This window comes from Hylaeus anthracinus, unplaced genomic scaffold (assembly GCF_026225885.1).
Source record: "Hylaeus anthracinus isolate JK02 unplaced genomic scaffold, UHH_iyHylAnth1.0_haploid 2, whole genome shotgun sequence".
Classification (NCBI taxonomy): Eukaryota; Metazoa; Arthropoda; class Insecta; order Hymenoptera; family Colletidae; genus Hylaeus; species Hylaeus anthracinus.
This window is the reverse complement of record NW_026534838.1, coordinates 5,113,515-5,127,893: the sequence shown is the minus strand read 5'-3', so window position 1 is coordinate 5,127,893 and position 14,379 is coordinate 5,113,515. Positions and strand designations below refer to the sequence as shown.

Below are 14,379 nucleotides of genomic sequence, written 5' to 3'. Positions count from 1 at the left end.
CTCTCTCTCTCTCTCTCTCTCTCTCTCTCTCTCTCTCTCTCTCTCTCGCGGCCAGCGCGCACGAGATAACTGAAAACAGTCTGTTCATTTGACGCTTTGAAACGCCCCTCCATTCTGCCGTTTCTTTTTTTGTCTTTTTTTTTTTATATCCCTCCTCCTCTTCTCCTCCCCCGCCGCTCCTCTCGTAACAAACTTTCGAGAGTCGTTTTCGGGACACGTAATTTAAATAGGGGCCCCGAAGCGAAATAAAAGACAAACCCCTGTTGCTCGAACAAAAATTACACCGCGCCAGTTGCAAGTTATTTAATCCCCTCCGCGAGAGAACTTTCATTACAACTTCAACAATGTCCTGTCTCGCTTCGTTTAACTCGCGCAATTCAGCTTACAGAATCGTCCCGGTGGCACGCGTGTAACGTCGGCCCCCAAAAACCTGTTCTTTACAGCTCGATGGCCCCCTGTAACCGTGCTGGGACACGTTTTAGTACACCGGCCTGCCGAAATAAAAAATGCGAAACAAACGCTTTCGCTCATACGTACAAAAGCGCGCACGAATAATTATGCAGGAACCCTTTTGCAGCTATTGTTAGGGCGTTTTAATCCTTGCAATCGGTTTTGTAGATATAAAAAGGGATGCAATTATGTTTAGAAGAGATCATTACTGGAGATGTTTCTTGAGGAAGAAAACTTAGCAAAGTGGAAAACATTTTAATTCTGATCCTGAAGAAGGGGTTTATACTCGATGCTTTGTATAGAGAACGTGTTATACTTTTGGAGAAGCGACCGTAGATTCCTCTTTCGATCCAAGAAATGTATCCACTGTAGTATGTTTCAGCTTTCTGGAGATGTTTCTTGAGAAAGAAACCTTAGTAAACTAGAAAACATTTTAATTTGGTTCCTGAAAAAAGGGGTCTACGCTCAACGCTTTGCATAGAGAACGTTGTACTTTTGGAGAAGCGACCGTAGATTCCTTTTTCGATCCAAAAAACTATGGTACCCACTGTATTCGATAGACTCTGAGGAGAAAGTATTTAGCCGCCAAGGTCACTAGGATTGGTTCTCCCCACCTGATCCTTCCAAGGACCTCCTAACCCCACCGCTTTCTACTGCGAAATGATTTCGAACTTCCATTATTATCCGAATGTTCCCCGAACGTCCGCGCCGCGATTTCCGTGACGAAACTTTACTCGCATCTCTTAATACGGGGGTACGGAGTTAGGAAAAAGGTCGGAGAGCGTCAAAGGACCCAAGAGTCGGCAGGGAAAATGAACGCGGCCGCTGACAGGAGGGTAAATGGAGAGTGCATCGTGTTCGAGTATGCTCGCGAAAAGAATTTAACGCGATGGAGTAAATTAAGTAAATCTAGCGTGTCGCGAGCGTTTATCTCGGCTGGCCGAGTTCGCGAATAAAGGACGAACACAAATAACGCGCCTGCGCAATCAAGGCTCACAACGTCCTGGCAGTTCGTACTTTGTCCAATAACGTTTCTTCATGTTCAACTGGGAATAGCTTGCGACCATTCCACCAGAGCTATTCTGGTATTAGTTTCAGAACTTCTCAGACATTTTCTCGGTCTTAATAATCGAAACTTTTAATCAAATCACCGTCCAGATACAAGGGGAACCGAATCTCGTCGCGCATCCGTTTATCCGAAAGTTTAATTCCGACGAATGTCTCGCGCACGCCGCCCATAGAAAATTTCACGATTTTCCATGAAACCGCTCTCGAGATATGAAGATACTCAGACCCGTATATACTGTCCCGCTCCGAGAAGATGGCCTCTGGCGACGCCTGAAAGTGCGTCACTCTTTTGAAATTGCGGACTGAAGGACCGTTTTACCTCATTAGTGCCAAAGAGAGTGTAGTCTGAGACTGTATCACGGGATAAAATGGCCCTTGGGTCTGCGATTTTACTAGAGTGACGCAATTTACGGTCGTCGCCAGAGGCCATCTTCTTGGAGAGGTATAATACATCGCTATAAGATTAGTTGTATCTATTAGACTCTTCTGAAATGAACTCGTACACACTTACAGTCGATACTATAAACATTCGTGCACTCTATGTCTATTGAAGAAGTTTAACTAAATTTAATAATAATTTTTATGCATATATATATATATACATTAACATATTTATGCAAGCATACACTTGGAAACATGACGTCTGCCATTTAATTCAAACAAATTTCGTCGATAGACACAAAAGCCACGAATATTTATGGGACCTACTGTATAATATACCTGTTCAGGCCATTATTCGGGCCCATGCGTTATCGATTTCGCCAAGTCCTCGAATTTCATTCTTATGGTTTTGTTTTTATTCGTTTTATCACGTAAATCACGTATCATACAGTAAAAGGTCCTATTTTATTATTTCCACGAAATTGTTGCCTACGCGCGAGCACCAATTAATTTTCATTCACGAAGCTCGTTAAACAAAGATCCAAGAATAACGACATTCGACTGATCTTGAACACACATTATCCGTTAATATTCGCTAAAAATTGTTCTCGCAAAGTGCATAATTTTCCGACTTCATTTTTAACCGCCGAAAATTCCGATACTAATCGTCCGGTAAAAAATTCCGTTCGGTGGGTCGGGAGCTTTTAGCGTCGAAGGAAACGACGGCACGTTTTCCGCACATTTTCCACCGTCCCCTTTAAACAGGGTGCCATGGACATCGCGGTTAATATTTTCCTTACGCGTTCAGTGGAGACGGCAGCGCGAAAGTCGAGGACCTTTCGCCATTGGAAAGGACAGATCGAGCCCTTATCCCTCTTTTACAACAATTGCTTCGACGTGCGAATTTCAACCGCGTTGTTCGATGATTGCGAGTGGCGATAAGGGTTGTTCGCGTAGCCGAAGAGTGGAACGCGGTGGATGGGACACGATCGGCGCACGAAGGGCAATTGGGTGCTGGAAAAATGGTTGAAACGACGGGGAGGGGGATGGTTCCGCGAAATGTTGGTCAAGAGCGTTAAAGTATGCTCGTTCTACGTTTCCTGACAATTTTTAAGAGTGCACCGCATCGTAGCAATGAAACTTTAGGACGTATTTGTCATTTTCATTCTTGTTTCCACCCTTTGCATAAATATTCAGTTTATTTCGGAGCTTAAATTCGCCGCACGAATCGCGGAACAAAAATAATAATAACTTTTGTTCATCTTCGCGGGGAGTTAAATCGCTCGTGGTGTCCGGTAACGCTGTAACTCGATCCGACAAGAGAATTTTCCATATGAATTTCCCCATTGACGCGTAATGTTTTTTACTAAAAATGAACCATCGCCCCGCTGGATTACGTATACGGCGTCGGATTATTCTGCATATTTTTACGAAAATATAAAAATTCAAATCACCCCGGGGACCGCGTTGTGGGACGATAATTTTTTAACGAACCGTCTCCCCCGGACGGCCATTTTCCTTTCGTCGCGAACGCGTGCTCGCGAAAACTCATTTTCCTGCGACCAAAGTGGCTCGCTTTGATACTCGTCACGAATTCGAGATCCATGGAGCAAAGGTTCCATTTAAAGATCACAGAGGTTTCACGGTGAAAGGGGATTGGAGAGGAAGAAAAAAGTGGGAATCGAGCGAAGTGACGAAGGACCAGGATGACAAACACGAAGGGAAGTGGACGATCCGTGGATCCGACAACGTCAGACTCGATGGAATTTCCGGTTTTTCCGATACAATAACGAGGACCACACGTCGATATCGTCGCCATCTTTTTGGCGGAGAACGCCACGTCACATTAGGACGTTCACGTGTGGCGCCGAAAAATATTACTTTACTCCACGTGCTCGCATCTTTTAAATTTTGCAAAATTTATTCTACTAGGTAGACTGGAAAGTAATGTCGTTTCTTTTACACTAAATTCAAAGAAATTTTGAATAAATTTCTATTTTTAAGCAATTATGTAATCGCTCTCGTTATCAACCTACTGTGCAAATTTTCAATGACCGATACAAATCAGAGAGGTGTTGAGTGATAAACAAGGATTTAAAATTGCAAAGACGACATTACTTTCCAGTCTACCTAATATTTTCATTTCTGTTCGTGTTAAAAATTGACGTCACAGAGTCCACGAGACGCAATTATTACAAAGACTCGGCAACGTTTCGCGTAACACGAGCTACAGTAATCGATGAAAATTTGATCGTTTTCGCAACTCCGCCTCTGGCCGTTCATTTTCAACCTCCGTTCTGTCCGAGTATTTTATGTTAACAAAAATCACGAAACACGGGTAACGAGTTTTAAATATTTCAAAAACGTCGGACCCGTTCGAGATCTCATCCCATAATAAATTCTGATCGCATCGAGCCGTTTCACCCCTTCCCTTGCCGAACGTTCTGCGCGAGGTTCGATTTTTTCGCGTGCCGCTGCTTTTTTCCAGCGGCGATGTGCTGCTTTTTGTTATTATTTTCCTTTTTTTTCTGTACCATCCGATGTAAAGTATCTTCTTTTTGCGAATAGTCCTCGAACCATTTTTCTTTCCGCTTTTATTCAGCCGTTGTTCCCCATAAATTGTTCAACTCTCTGGTGCGTGGCCCTGTTGATTTGCAGTGAACTGCAATATGGCCCTCGTGAAAAAAATATTCCTCCCTTAAAACCCAAATAAAACAAATTCCCACGCGTTAAAATGGCGGACAGCGAATTTAGATACCCAGTTTTAAAAATAAGCTTCGAGCAACCAGAAATTTAAATAAAGTAACAAATATTTCAGAGACAGTTTCATATTTCTGTATATCGATTATATAAATTTTTCTTAAGTTTATTATAAGGCATCTAAACGGTATTTTTGCAACTAGCCACCCAGTATAGACCCAGATTGTGTCATTAGTAACTAAAGCAATTGTTCTGTCGCGATATTAAAGAACGAAGGACATAAATTCTGAATTCCACTATCCCACGCCGTTGAGCGAACGGGGGACGAGAATTTAATCAGAACGTCATATCAAAATTTAATTACTCCCGCAGTAATTAGTTCCGGTCTGCGCCGGAAATCCATCCGACTTTAAGAGGAGAGGTCGGTTCCTTTTAGAGAGACTCAAGTAATTTTTCTAGCCAATAGTCCGCACAATCGAGCGCCAGATATCTGTTTCGGCACTCTCGCGAGAGATAGCAAGTTATTTTGAGGATCCTGGTCGCGATGTACGGGTGAAATATTCTACATATGTGCTGAACGGTTGATAGAACGGCTAATTAGAATTTCATGGGACCGTCGAACGGTCTTTGGGGCCATCGGAAATACCATGAAGCTCCCCTAACGAAAAGCTACAAGATCAACGGAAAATCTCGACTAACTTCTCGGAAAACTAAGCTTTGGAAATTAATTTTCTCTGCCAAGCTTTGAGGATATACGAAAATTATAAGGGTTAGAATCCGTGAGGGTTATTAGTGGAGAACTTTAAACTACTTGGGGATAAACATTGAAATTTAATATCACTTTTGAAACGAGTCGAATGACGTTATGAGACGAACTACGGAAAATTATTTCCTTCGATATGAATTTCAATTATTTTGAACTATACGAATATTTCATTATTGAATCGGAGTTTTGCCAGTTTAAATTATTCCATACGAATTTTAATTATTCCCACTTAGATATGAATTTTAATAAATTACAGTTAAACGGACATTGTTTTTATCGAATGTAAATTTTAATAACCATCATCGAGTTTAAAATATTAACAGTATGTTCCGATCGACGTGATCGTTTATTAATTCTACACCAGCGAATAACTAGCTGCCATCAATTAAATTACCGTTTGATGTTGCTGTTCGATATTACAATAAAAATTCGTACTACATTTACAAACAAAATGAACTTCTCTTGGAAAATATTAATAAGAGTTACTATAAGCAGTAGCGTTTCCAAGAAACGAGCCAGTAGGTCGATATTACAATAAAAATTCGTACTTCATTTGCAAACAAAAAGAACTTCCCTTGGAAATATTAATAAGAGTTACTATAAGCAACTAGTATTTTCTAGAAGCAAAACAGTAGCTTGATATTACAATAAAAATTCATACTTCATTTCTAGAAGCGAAACAGTAGGTCGATATTACAATAAAAACTCATACTACATTTCCAAACAAAAAGAACTTCCCTTGAAAATATTAATAAGTACTAGCATTTCCAAGAAGCGAACCAGTAGTTTGGTATTACAGTAAAAATTTGTATTACATTTCTAAACAAAACGAACTTCGCTTGAAAACATAAATAAGTGTTATTATAAGCACTAGCATTTCCAAGAAGCGAACCAGTAGCTCGATATTGCGATCAAAATTCATACTTCATTTCCAAACAAAAGAAACTTCCCTCGAAAACATAAATAAGTATTACTATAAGCACTAGTATTTCCAAGAAGCGAACCGGTGATAAAACATCTCTGAAAAAAATCGAAGCGACTCTTCGTAAAACTCAGATCTGAAACAAGTGGAACGATTCCTAGTTCGAGTATCGAAGCCTGAAAAGCATCGCGCAATTTGTAAATTCCTGTAAAACGAAGTCGCGTAATCCGAGGCGCGAAATGCGAAGAATTGTTGGGGCGTTATTAATCAAGGTGTAACGGGGTTCGATCGCCACTGACGTTCAACGTTTTCTGTTTCAGAGCGGGAAACCCAATCCCACGGTGAAGCTGTTCTACGTCGACTTAGAGAAGGTGGTCCAAGGTAACGCGAGCTTAACTGAAATCGAACATCCGGTCGAGTTATTCGACAAGGAGAGGATTTTATCAGCAGTCGCATTTCCTACGGACAATCTCGTGTACGCGACCTGGATGAACAGAGTGCAGAACGAGGCGTACTTCCACTTCTGTTACGTCAACGGTCCTGTACCGAATTGCACGACCGTACGTATCCCCCTGTCGCCGCTAGCCCCGCCTGGAACGCCTTTTACGCCAGCTAATTTCTATCTTTGACAAGATGGCCCCGATAACTCTCCAACCCCATTGTCTGGGCGAGCTAGCCAGATTTTTTGTCCCAAGACGAACGAGAAGCGCGACGATCCACCCGGTAGTTTTCGTTAAAATTTTAGGACGACTTTATCGCCCAGTAAAACAGCAGGTTCTGCTTTAATTAGACCCGAGCTCGTTGGGAAATTTCGCGGACTGTGTCGACACCTCTCCAACCGAATTACTTTCCGATCTTTGGAGAAATCTCCGAATCTTTTTTTTTTTTTTGTAGAAAAATCGATAACACGTGGTTGAAAGAAGACTCCAATTTGTACGCAATCATCTCCTGCAGTTAGAAAGGCGTAGAATTTCGAGGAAAGTTCTCTACCTACCCTCGGTTGAAGATAATTATCCTTCTTGCTTGTAGACTTCTGTGCCGAGTATATATTTTAAATGCGTAAACTCCGCGGTTTTATTATAGTTAACCTAGGTAGACTCTCGGAGCTTTCCCCATTAGTTTCGAATGTAACGGCTCGCGGCTGTCAGTCTTTCTCGAGTTAATAGAGCGTTTGTAGGTTGTTGCTGCCGGTTGCGCTTTTTTTTTCATTTGAAATAGTTTTAATTGGAACGAATGTTTAGCCGGTCGGAGCTCTCGCAGTCGCGGATTCGAATTTAAAAAAAAATTGTTTTTTAATCCGTAGGGAGACCCCGCGTCAAAGCAAAAACGTTTACAAGTTCTCAACGAAATGAACGCAAATAACTACGGGGTTTAAGGATCGAGCCCGGAAATTTAATAGTTCCCGGTTTAATTCCAGTTTACGTGTTGCATACACTCGCGCTTAAAAGTTTCAAACACACTTTGATGTTGCATTTGTGCAAATGAACCTCTTGTTGCGATGATACGGACTCCTGAAAATATTACCCAAACTGTTATCGCGTTAAAATTACGATTGTTGAGAATACACACAAATCTCTAACGGTCAGAAAATCCTTTTTGACTGAGTAACACCGGGATAGTTTTCCAAATTTATAAAGCGTGAAGCGCTTAAGATACCAGCTTATTGTAGATTCATTCGAGGATAGATTTCTAACGTTATTGACTACTTATGTAAAAATTGTCCTAACAGAAAGTCGAGGAATTCAGTGACAATACTGTCAAGCAGATGCATGGAGAAATTTCAAGATTTAAGAGTTCTTTTAGCAACTCAAGATGGTATCTTAGCATTCTATTGTCACGAATGCTAAGTTTAAATTGACTTCGAAACTGAGATCTCTAATATGAGATTTGAGAATCAGGTCACGTTTGCCTCAACGACAATCATTCTATTGACACTTCGAGTTCCAAAGAAATTAAGCCTAAAGAAAACCTAGTGGTGACTGAGAGTCACCCTTCGAGTGCAAAGTGTTAAATTATAGTTATCGGTCGCTCCAAACTCTCTAAATAGAAAAACTACTTCTTCCTCGAAAGATGAGTTAAAATTCGTGCGATCGAGAATGGGTAACAGGCGGGGTAGTAACGAGACTCTTCTGGCAGAAACAGAAAGCACTTTGTCGAACGCGAGAGAAATGCTTCATCGACGGAGGATTCGTACAGTCGTCTCACTCAGCGACGTACAATTTTTCGCTGAGGAAGGATTACGTTCCCGGAGGGTTAGGAAATGAAATATTCATCTTTCCAGGGACTGCGGTACGTCGAGGAACATGGATGGGTCGAGCAGTTCGAGCCGCCGCTGTTCAGCAAGGACGGGAATTCGTTCGTGACGATTCTGCCGCAAAAGCAACCGGACAACAGCCACTGGAGGCATGTTGTCGGAATTACGAATGTATCCTCCGGCAAGGCGTCCACCGCAGCGCTAACTTCCGGCCGGTTCGTCGTAACGGAGATAGTTTCTTGGGATCAGGAGAATTCGTACCTGTAAGTACATTCGAAAATCCCTCCTAGGTCGCGACCGTTTGCTCGTTACACCTAGTGTAAGTTGAACGGTAAGCCAGCTTGAAAATCCCCGAAAGTAGAATTGGCGATAAGAAGGCAGGAGGTTCTGAATGGCAGACGTTCAGACCGACTGGAAACTGTTAACGTGGTCTGCGATCGGAAACTTCACTAGGTAACTCGGTGGTCCGCTTAAAGTCCCTCTTTTCGAGACACCAACGCTAGGTTTTTCTTGAACGTTCATTTGTAACGGATCAGACCTTCTACAGCGACCTATAAGTAAGCTAGGTTATTACCTTCTTCTTGGGTTAGGTCTGTCAAGCATTTCCCTTTAATTTTATAAAGTAGATTACGTTTCGAAAAGATGAAAAAGTTAAGGGTGATTCCTTGCCGGGAAAATGCTTGATGACGTTGCTTCTAAGTCCACGTCGCAACATAACTTGCACTTAGAGCTAGACACTAAGAGCGTCTTAAATGTACCATTAGTTACTGGCCTCTACATTTGCAATTCAGAGAGAATTTTGAATATTCGAACCCCAATCCGGGCTTTGCATCCTCGGGGTATCCTAAATTGTGTGACAGTTGTACACAATGCAACGCTGGAGGTCCGTCGTCATTGTTCTCGCCCTTTGGGATACTTTTAACCCTTTATTTACTGGCAGGATTTATGAGTCCTGACAATTTTTCCATGGTACTGTATTAAATAAAAGCTTTGGCACTTTTATGGAGTTCGTTTTTAATTGTTGTTTGGCAGCACTCGTGATATAAGACCAAGATGGACGCCTAGATTTGTAAAACTTGAGAAATTCAATAAATAAAGGGTTAAATCTCCATTCTTTGCCTGAATGTGTAAAAATATGAATTTTCGTAAACTCGAGAAGTCATTTTCTAAAATCTCAGCCCTTAACACGTTGACTGCCAGACCAATATTCTTGAGAATTTCTGGTAGGGTTAAATATTATTTAAGCTATTGGAGGCTACATAATCAACCATTTATCATAGCATTCATTTTTGCAACCCCATAAAAATTCAAGAGCTTTACTTAAATTCATTTCGTTTTAATGCTTGATTCACAGAATTAATTCTTTTAGTTCTCGAATGAAAAGCACTGCCACCCATATATGGGTTAGGTTTTGAACATTTCTTCCAGAGTTAAATATTATCCAAACTATTGGATGCTACATAATTAACCATTTATCATAGTATTCATCTTTGTAATTTCATCAAAATTCAAGAGCTTTACTTAAATTCATTTCGTTTTGATGCTTGACTTCCAGAATTAATTGTTTTAGTTCTCGAATGAAAAGCACTGTCACCCATTCATGGGTTAGGTTTGACAGCCACAGGTCGCCGTAGTTCCATCTGTTCTTGCCACGTAGCTTTAATCCGAGTACGACCTGGTTGAATGCGTTCATTTCAACCGGTATCCAGTGGAATTAACGCAGCGATGTATCTTGTACAGAGAGCACAAAGTATGAAACAGATTCGAGTTGTTTCGAATTTTTTTTTTCTGTCTTGTGAAATTGGACGCTTATTTCAGAACCACCCTGTACATAATGAACACTCGTATCGACAGGCCGAGAAAGAATTTTTCACGATGGTAAGCGCGAGCGTTAAATCATTGCTGCAATCCAGGAGCACGAGGCGTTCAAATATCGACATTAAGTACACGGACTTACCTACGTACTTTCCATTATTTCCCGATAAAATATGGCTCATAAGGAACGATATTACGCGAGGGGGGACACGATATTGGAGATCCTCGTAAAGTCGCCGGCAACCGTCGCCACGGGAAGCGGGGGACCGCCTAAAGAACGTTATCATTTATCACGTAAACGCACCGTTAGGCATTGATACTGTGCTCGACCCACCTAATTCAATCTCGGCGCCGTTAAAGAAGTTAAAATGACATTCATCATATCGATTAAATTGCTCGGTGAAATATATTCTGTTCCCCTCCGCAGTTTCTTGGTGGTTCGCGCGGAAATTACTGATAAAATTCATTTTCTTGCTCTATCTCTCCTTCGCTTTTGCTCCATCTTTTTCAACCCCCTCCCGCGGGATTTCTTTGAGTTTACAGGGTCGAAAAATTACCATCGTTAACTGAAACGCTTTTTGTAGTAACGAGATCCTTTTCGGAGATATATTTCACTCGTTGGTTCCATCGATATACCTTTCTTTTTTTAATCCTTCATTTACTGAATTTCTCAAAAGTTTTTAAAATGTCCAGCTTGGTCTTGTGTCATCATATAGAGTTGTCTCTAATATGCTTCCAAAAGAAAAAAAGCTTGTGCTGCTATCCAATGCGTTTCAAAGCTTTTAATTAATACAGTAGTCAATCAATATAATTGATCTTCGATATGAAAACTTTTACTTTGAAAATCAATATACGTGATATGAAATAAAATATAAAATTTCAAATCAAACATGATTTATCAAAATGATAAAAACTTGAGGGATGATCGAGATTTGAATTTAAGAGAAATATGCTTCCGGTTGTTCATAAATAATATTCAATAGATTTATAACCGCAGTTCGCATCGTTCAAGTGTTGCTATTTTTAATTAATTCCTCGCCACTGCCGCGGACTGAGATATTCACTTTGTGCTCCCGTGCACCATTATCTTTCGCTTTGTGCGTTTAACTACCCTTTTATTCACTTTTCGCTATCTCCTAGCATTTTACTAAGTAATTGCTGCGTAACAAATTCGTTATTAGTCGCTGAAAAAATAAGACGCTCGCGATGGTAATTCGTGGAATCATTAACGAACGATTCGCAGCGAAACGGCTCGATAACAAACGCAACCCCGTCGATGAAAGATGGATCATTATTGAAATTTCTCTATCTACGATGCTCGAGGCTCGTTCGTAATTCCGTAGAAGTTGCACTTAAACGAGCCAATATTTCCGCCGGCTGGTCGAACGAGAGTTGATTTTACGCAAGACCTTTCCTCTAACCGCCTTTATGCTCGGTATCTGATCGTGAAAACACTGGAAATCGCCTTAGGGTTTCTTCTGGCCCCACTCCGGGCTAAGCTGCAACAAAAATACGGGGGAAAAATCGTTGCTCGACTTTTCAAAGGGAAAAGTTAATAAGCAACGAGGCAAATAACGGGGACGCCCAGTCGCGATAAACGCTGCTCGGTTTCACAGAAGAGCTGATAGAGTTTCTGTTCGGGCTTTGTACCTTTTCCCCTCCGCCCGTTGTTATATCATTTTAATTATTCGGTTAATTATTATTACCGTCATAACGTGTTTCATATGCAATCACGATATACCGTATCGCCGCGAATAATTATTTATGAGCCCCTCATCCACGGGGCATTTTTTAAATGATATTCTACTCCGAGGAAAACTGGGGCAGCTTTCGAAATTTAACGCGAGAACTAACCGAGATATCGGCTTGAAACTTCGCACCGTAAACGATACGTGTCTTATCGTAATACGTATTTTTTTTCGTACAGAAATACGCGATTTTCGATAAGTGGCGCAGAGTAGCAGCGAAATTTTTCCGAAAAATTTTGGACCAGGGAAACCCAAGCTAGCCCGTTTCTCGGAAGCGCAGAATGCGCGTTAGCCTGCGGTTCAAAAATAGCCGTCGGTGTTCGAAAACTGAAATTGAAATAAAAATGTGGTTCGATCGTTTATAGATCTGGAAAAATTTCCTTTTTTTTCGCCGGAATTTTCAATAACCGGCGAGTGTACAGAGAGAGAGAGAAAGAGTTCGGTTGGATCGACGATTGCCGTAGATTTTTTTTTTTTTATTTTTCACATGGGGAACGATTTCTTTCTTGTTGAGAAATTGTTGAACACGAAAAACGTACCTTTAACCCTTTATAGGTATTTTTAAGTTTCTACGCTCATACTTTTTTCTTTATAAAAAGGGTTAAGAAAAATTGTCCAGAGAGTTCCGTTCTATAAAGGGTTAAAAGTTCTTTACGAGAGTTATTCATCCCCTACTTCGTCTGCGAGCCATAATTTACAACCGTTTAGGCCAACAAAAATGCCAGGTTGCATCCTGGTACGAACACCGAAAGAAATCGCACCTCCGTGCCAAGTTCGATAGTAATTGGCCGCCTCGTGACGTTCCTGGGCGACCTACGAACATTAACCCCCGCGAAGCAGGGAAATTTCTACCGGGAGTCTAATTCGATCGATGCTTAATCCCTCGTGCTACGAATTGACATTTCCGAAAGTCTGAACACCGGGTGAAAGCGCGCGTCCAAGTTCACTTACGTTAATTACGATTGACCCTACATTCAGTGAGGCTGTAACGTACAACGAGCAGGAACCGTGACGCGAAACCTCGTTGCTCTAAATAACGGTCGGTGCTTTTTTCGTCGATGATGAAAGCGCCGATGATATTATTCGGTGCGTTCAGGCACGATACGTGCATTATACATCTTTTTATTTGGTTATCGACAGGATCATAATCAAATGTTTAGGCTGCGAGGAATATTCATCCACTTTGTTTTTCATAAAAATATTGGAATCCTCTCGAGCGACTGAACACCACTACAACATCGCAACACACTGCGACTATTCCCGAGGACGTAGCTTTACAGCAGGAACAGAAGTTTATACCCCAACATCAAACATGTGTCCACTACGTGACTATCAACTTCCAGCTAACAAACTCCGTGAATAACCCTAACGACATCGATTCATGGGAAAAAGTTCTACTCTACCTTCGTATTAGTATACCTATACTTCGTGCACTTCACCCTAAGATTCGTCCACTGTCTACCTTCAACCTTGGTTATTTGTCCGCGAGTGACACAAATTAACTTCACCCCAACGACGTCCATTTGGAGACGGATTCTTCCCCAATATCAATCCGCGAGCTCCTTCGTCGTCGAAAAAGGGAGCGCTAATAAACTTCAGAATGAACCCTAACGACATCAGTTTAGTGAAGAAACAAAAGTTCCACTCTACGAGTGCTTGACTCTATGTTCTGTCTATTACATAATTATCAGCCTCCAGGCTTCGTTGATCGCTTCTCCATCACGAGTTTGCACGAGAAGGCATGCCTCCTAACTCAGGCTCTCATCTAATTTATAAACGCGCAATTAAGTACACGACTTCTTGTCAGGGGGGACCCTGAGCTACTTTCCACCGACGAAGTGGCGCGAGTTCGGCTTTTACTTTGCAAATTACTTCCGAGCCATTTCGTGCGCCCACTATCTTTCCGAACATCACCAGGATAACCTACCGTTTGCATTCCACCGACTCCAGCGGCGTCTACGCCGACCGTTTTCGCATAGTTGCTGCGCTACCGACGCGTTAGACATGATTTTTCCACGCAAGGTTGGAGATCTAATCGAAATGGAACATGGATTTAATGGATGGCATTCTGTGTTTCCATGTCGGTACATTCTCGGGGTAACAAAGTAGGCAATGGGTAAGTTAGAGGACTCTGCTGCTAATGCAGTTCACTCTGACGGTAATATTCGGTAATGTAGGACAGCCTGTCGGTAGTTGAATGCACTCTGTCGATAAGTCTCGGTAATGCAGAGCTCTCGTTCGATAAAGCAGGTCTGCTACTGTAGGTATCTATGTT

General features: G+C 41.6%; 1 protein-coding gene across 4 annotated transcripts in view; it reads left to right on the top strand.

The window, feature by feature from the left end:
* The window catches only part of LOC128893065 (venom dipeptidyl peptidase 4-like), a 242,056-nt gene that overhangs the window by 172,183 nt on the left and 55,494 nt on the right, over positions 1-14,379 (top strand). For all 4 annotated transcript variants that reach the window (XM_054153815.1, XM_054153814.1, XM_054153813.1 and 1 more), the window contains 2 exons: positions 6,608-6,847; positions 8,569-8,804. In XM_054153815.1, coding sequence (XP_054009790.1) covers positions 6,608-6,847; positions 8,569-8,804 — 476 coding nt within the window. The remainder of the gene's footprint in view (positions 1-6,607; positions 6,848-8,568; positions 8,805-14,379) is intronic.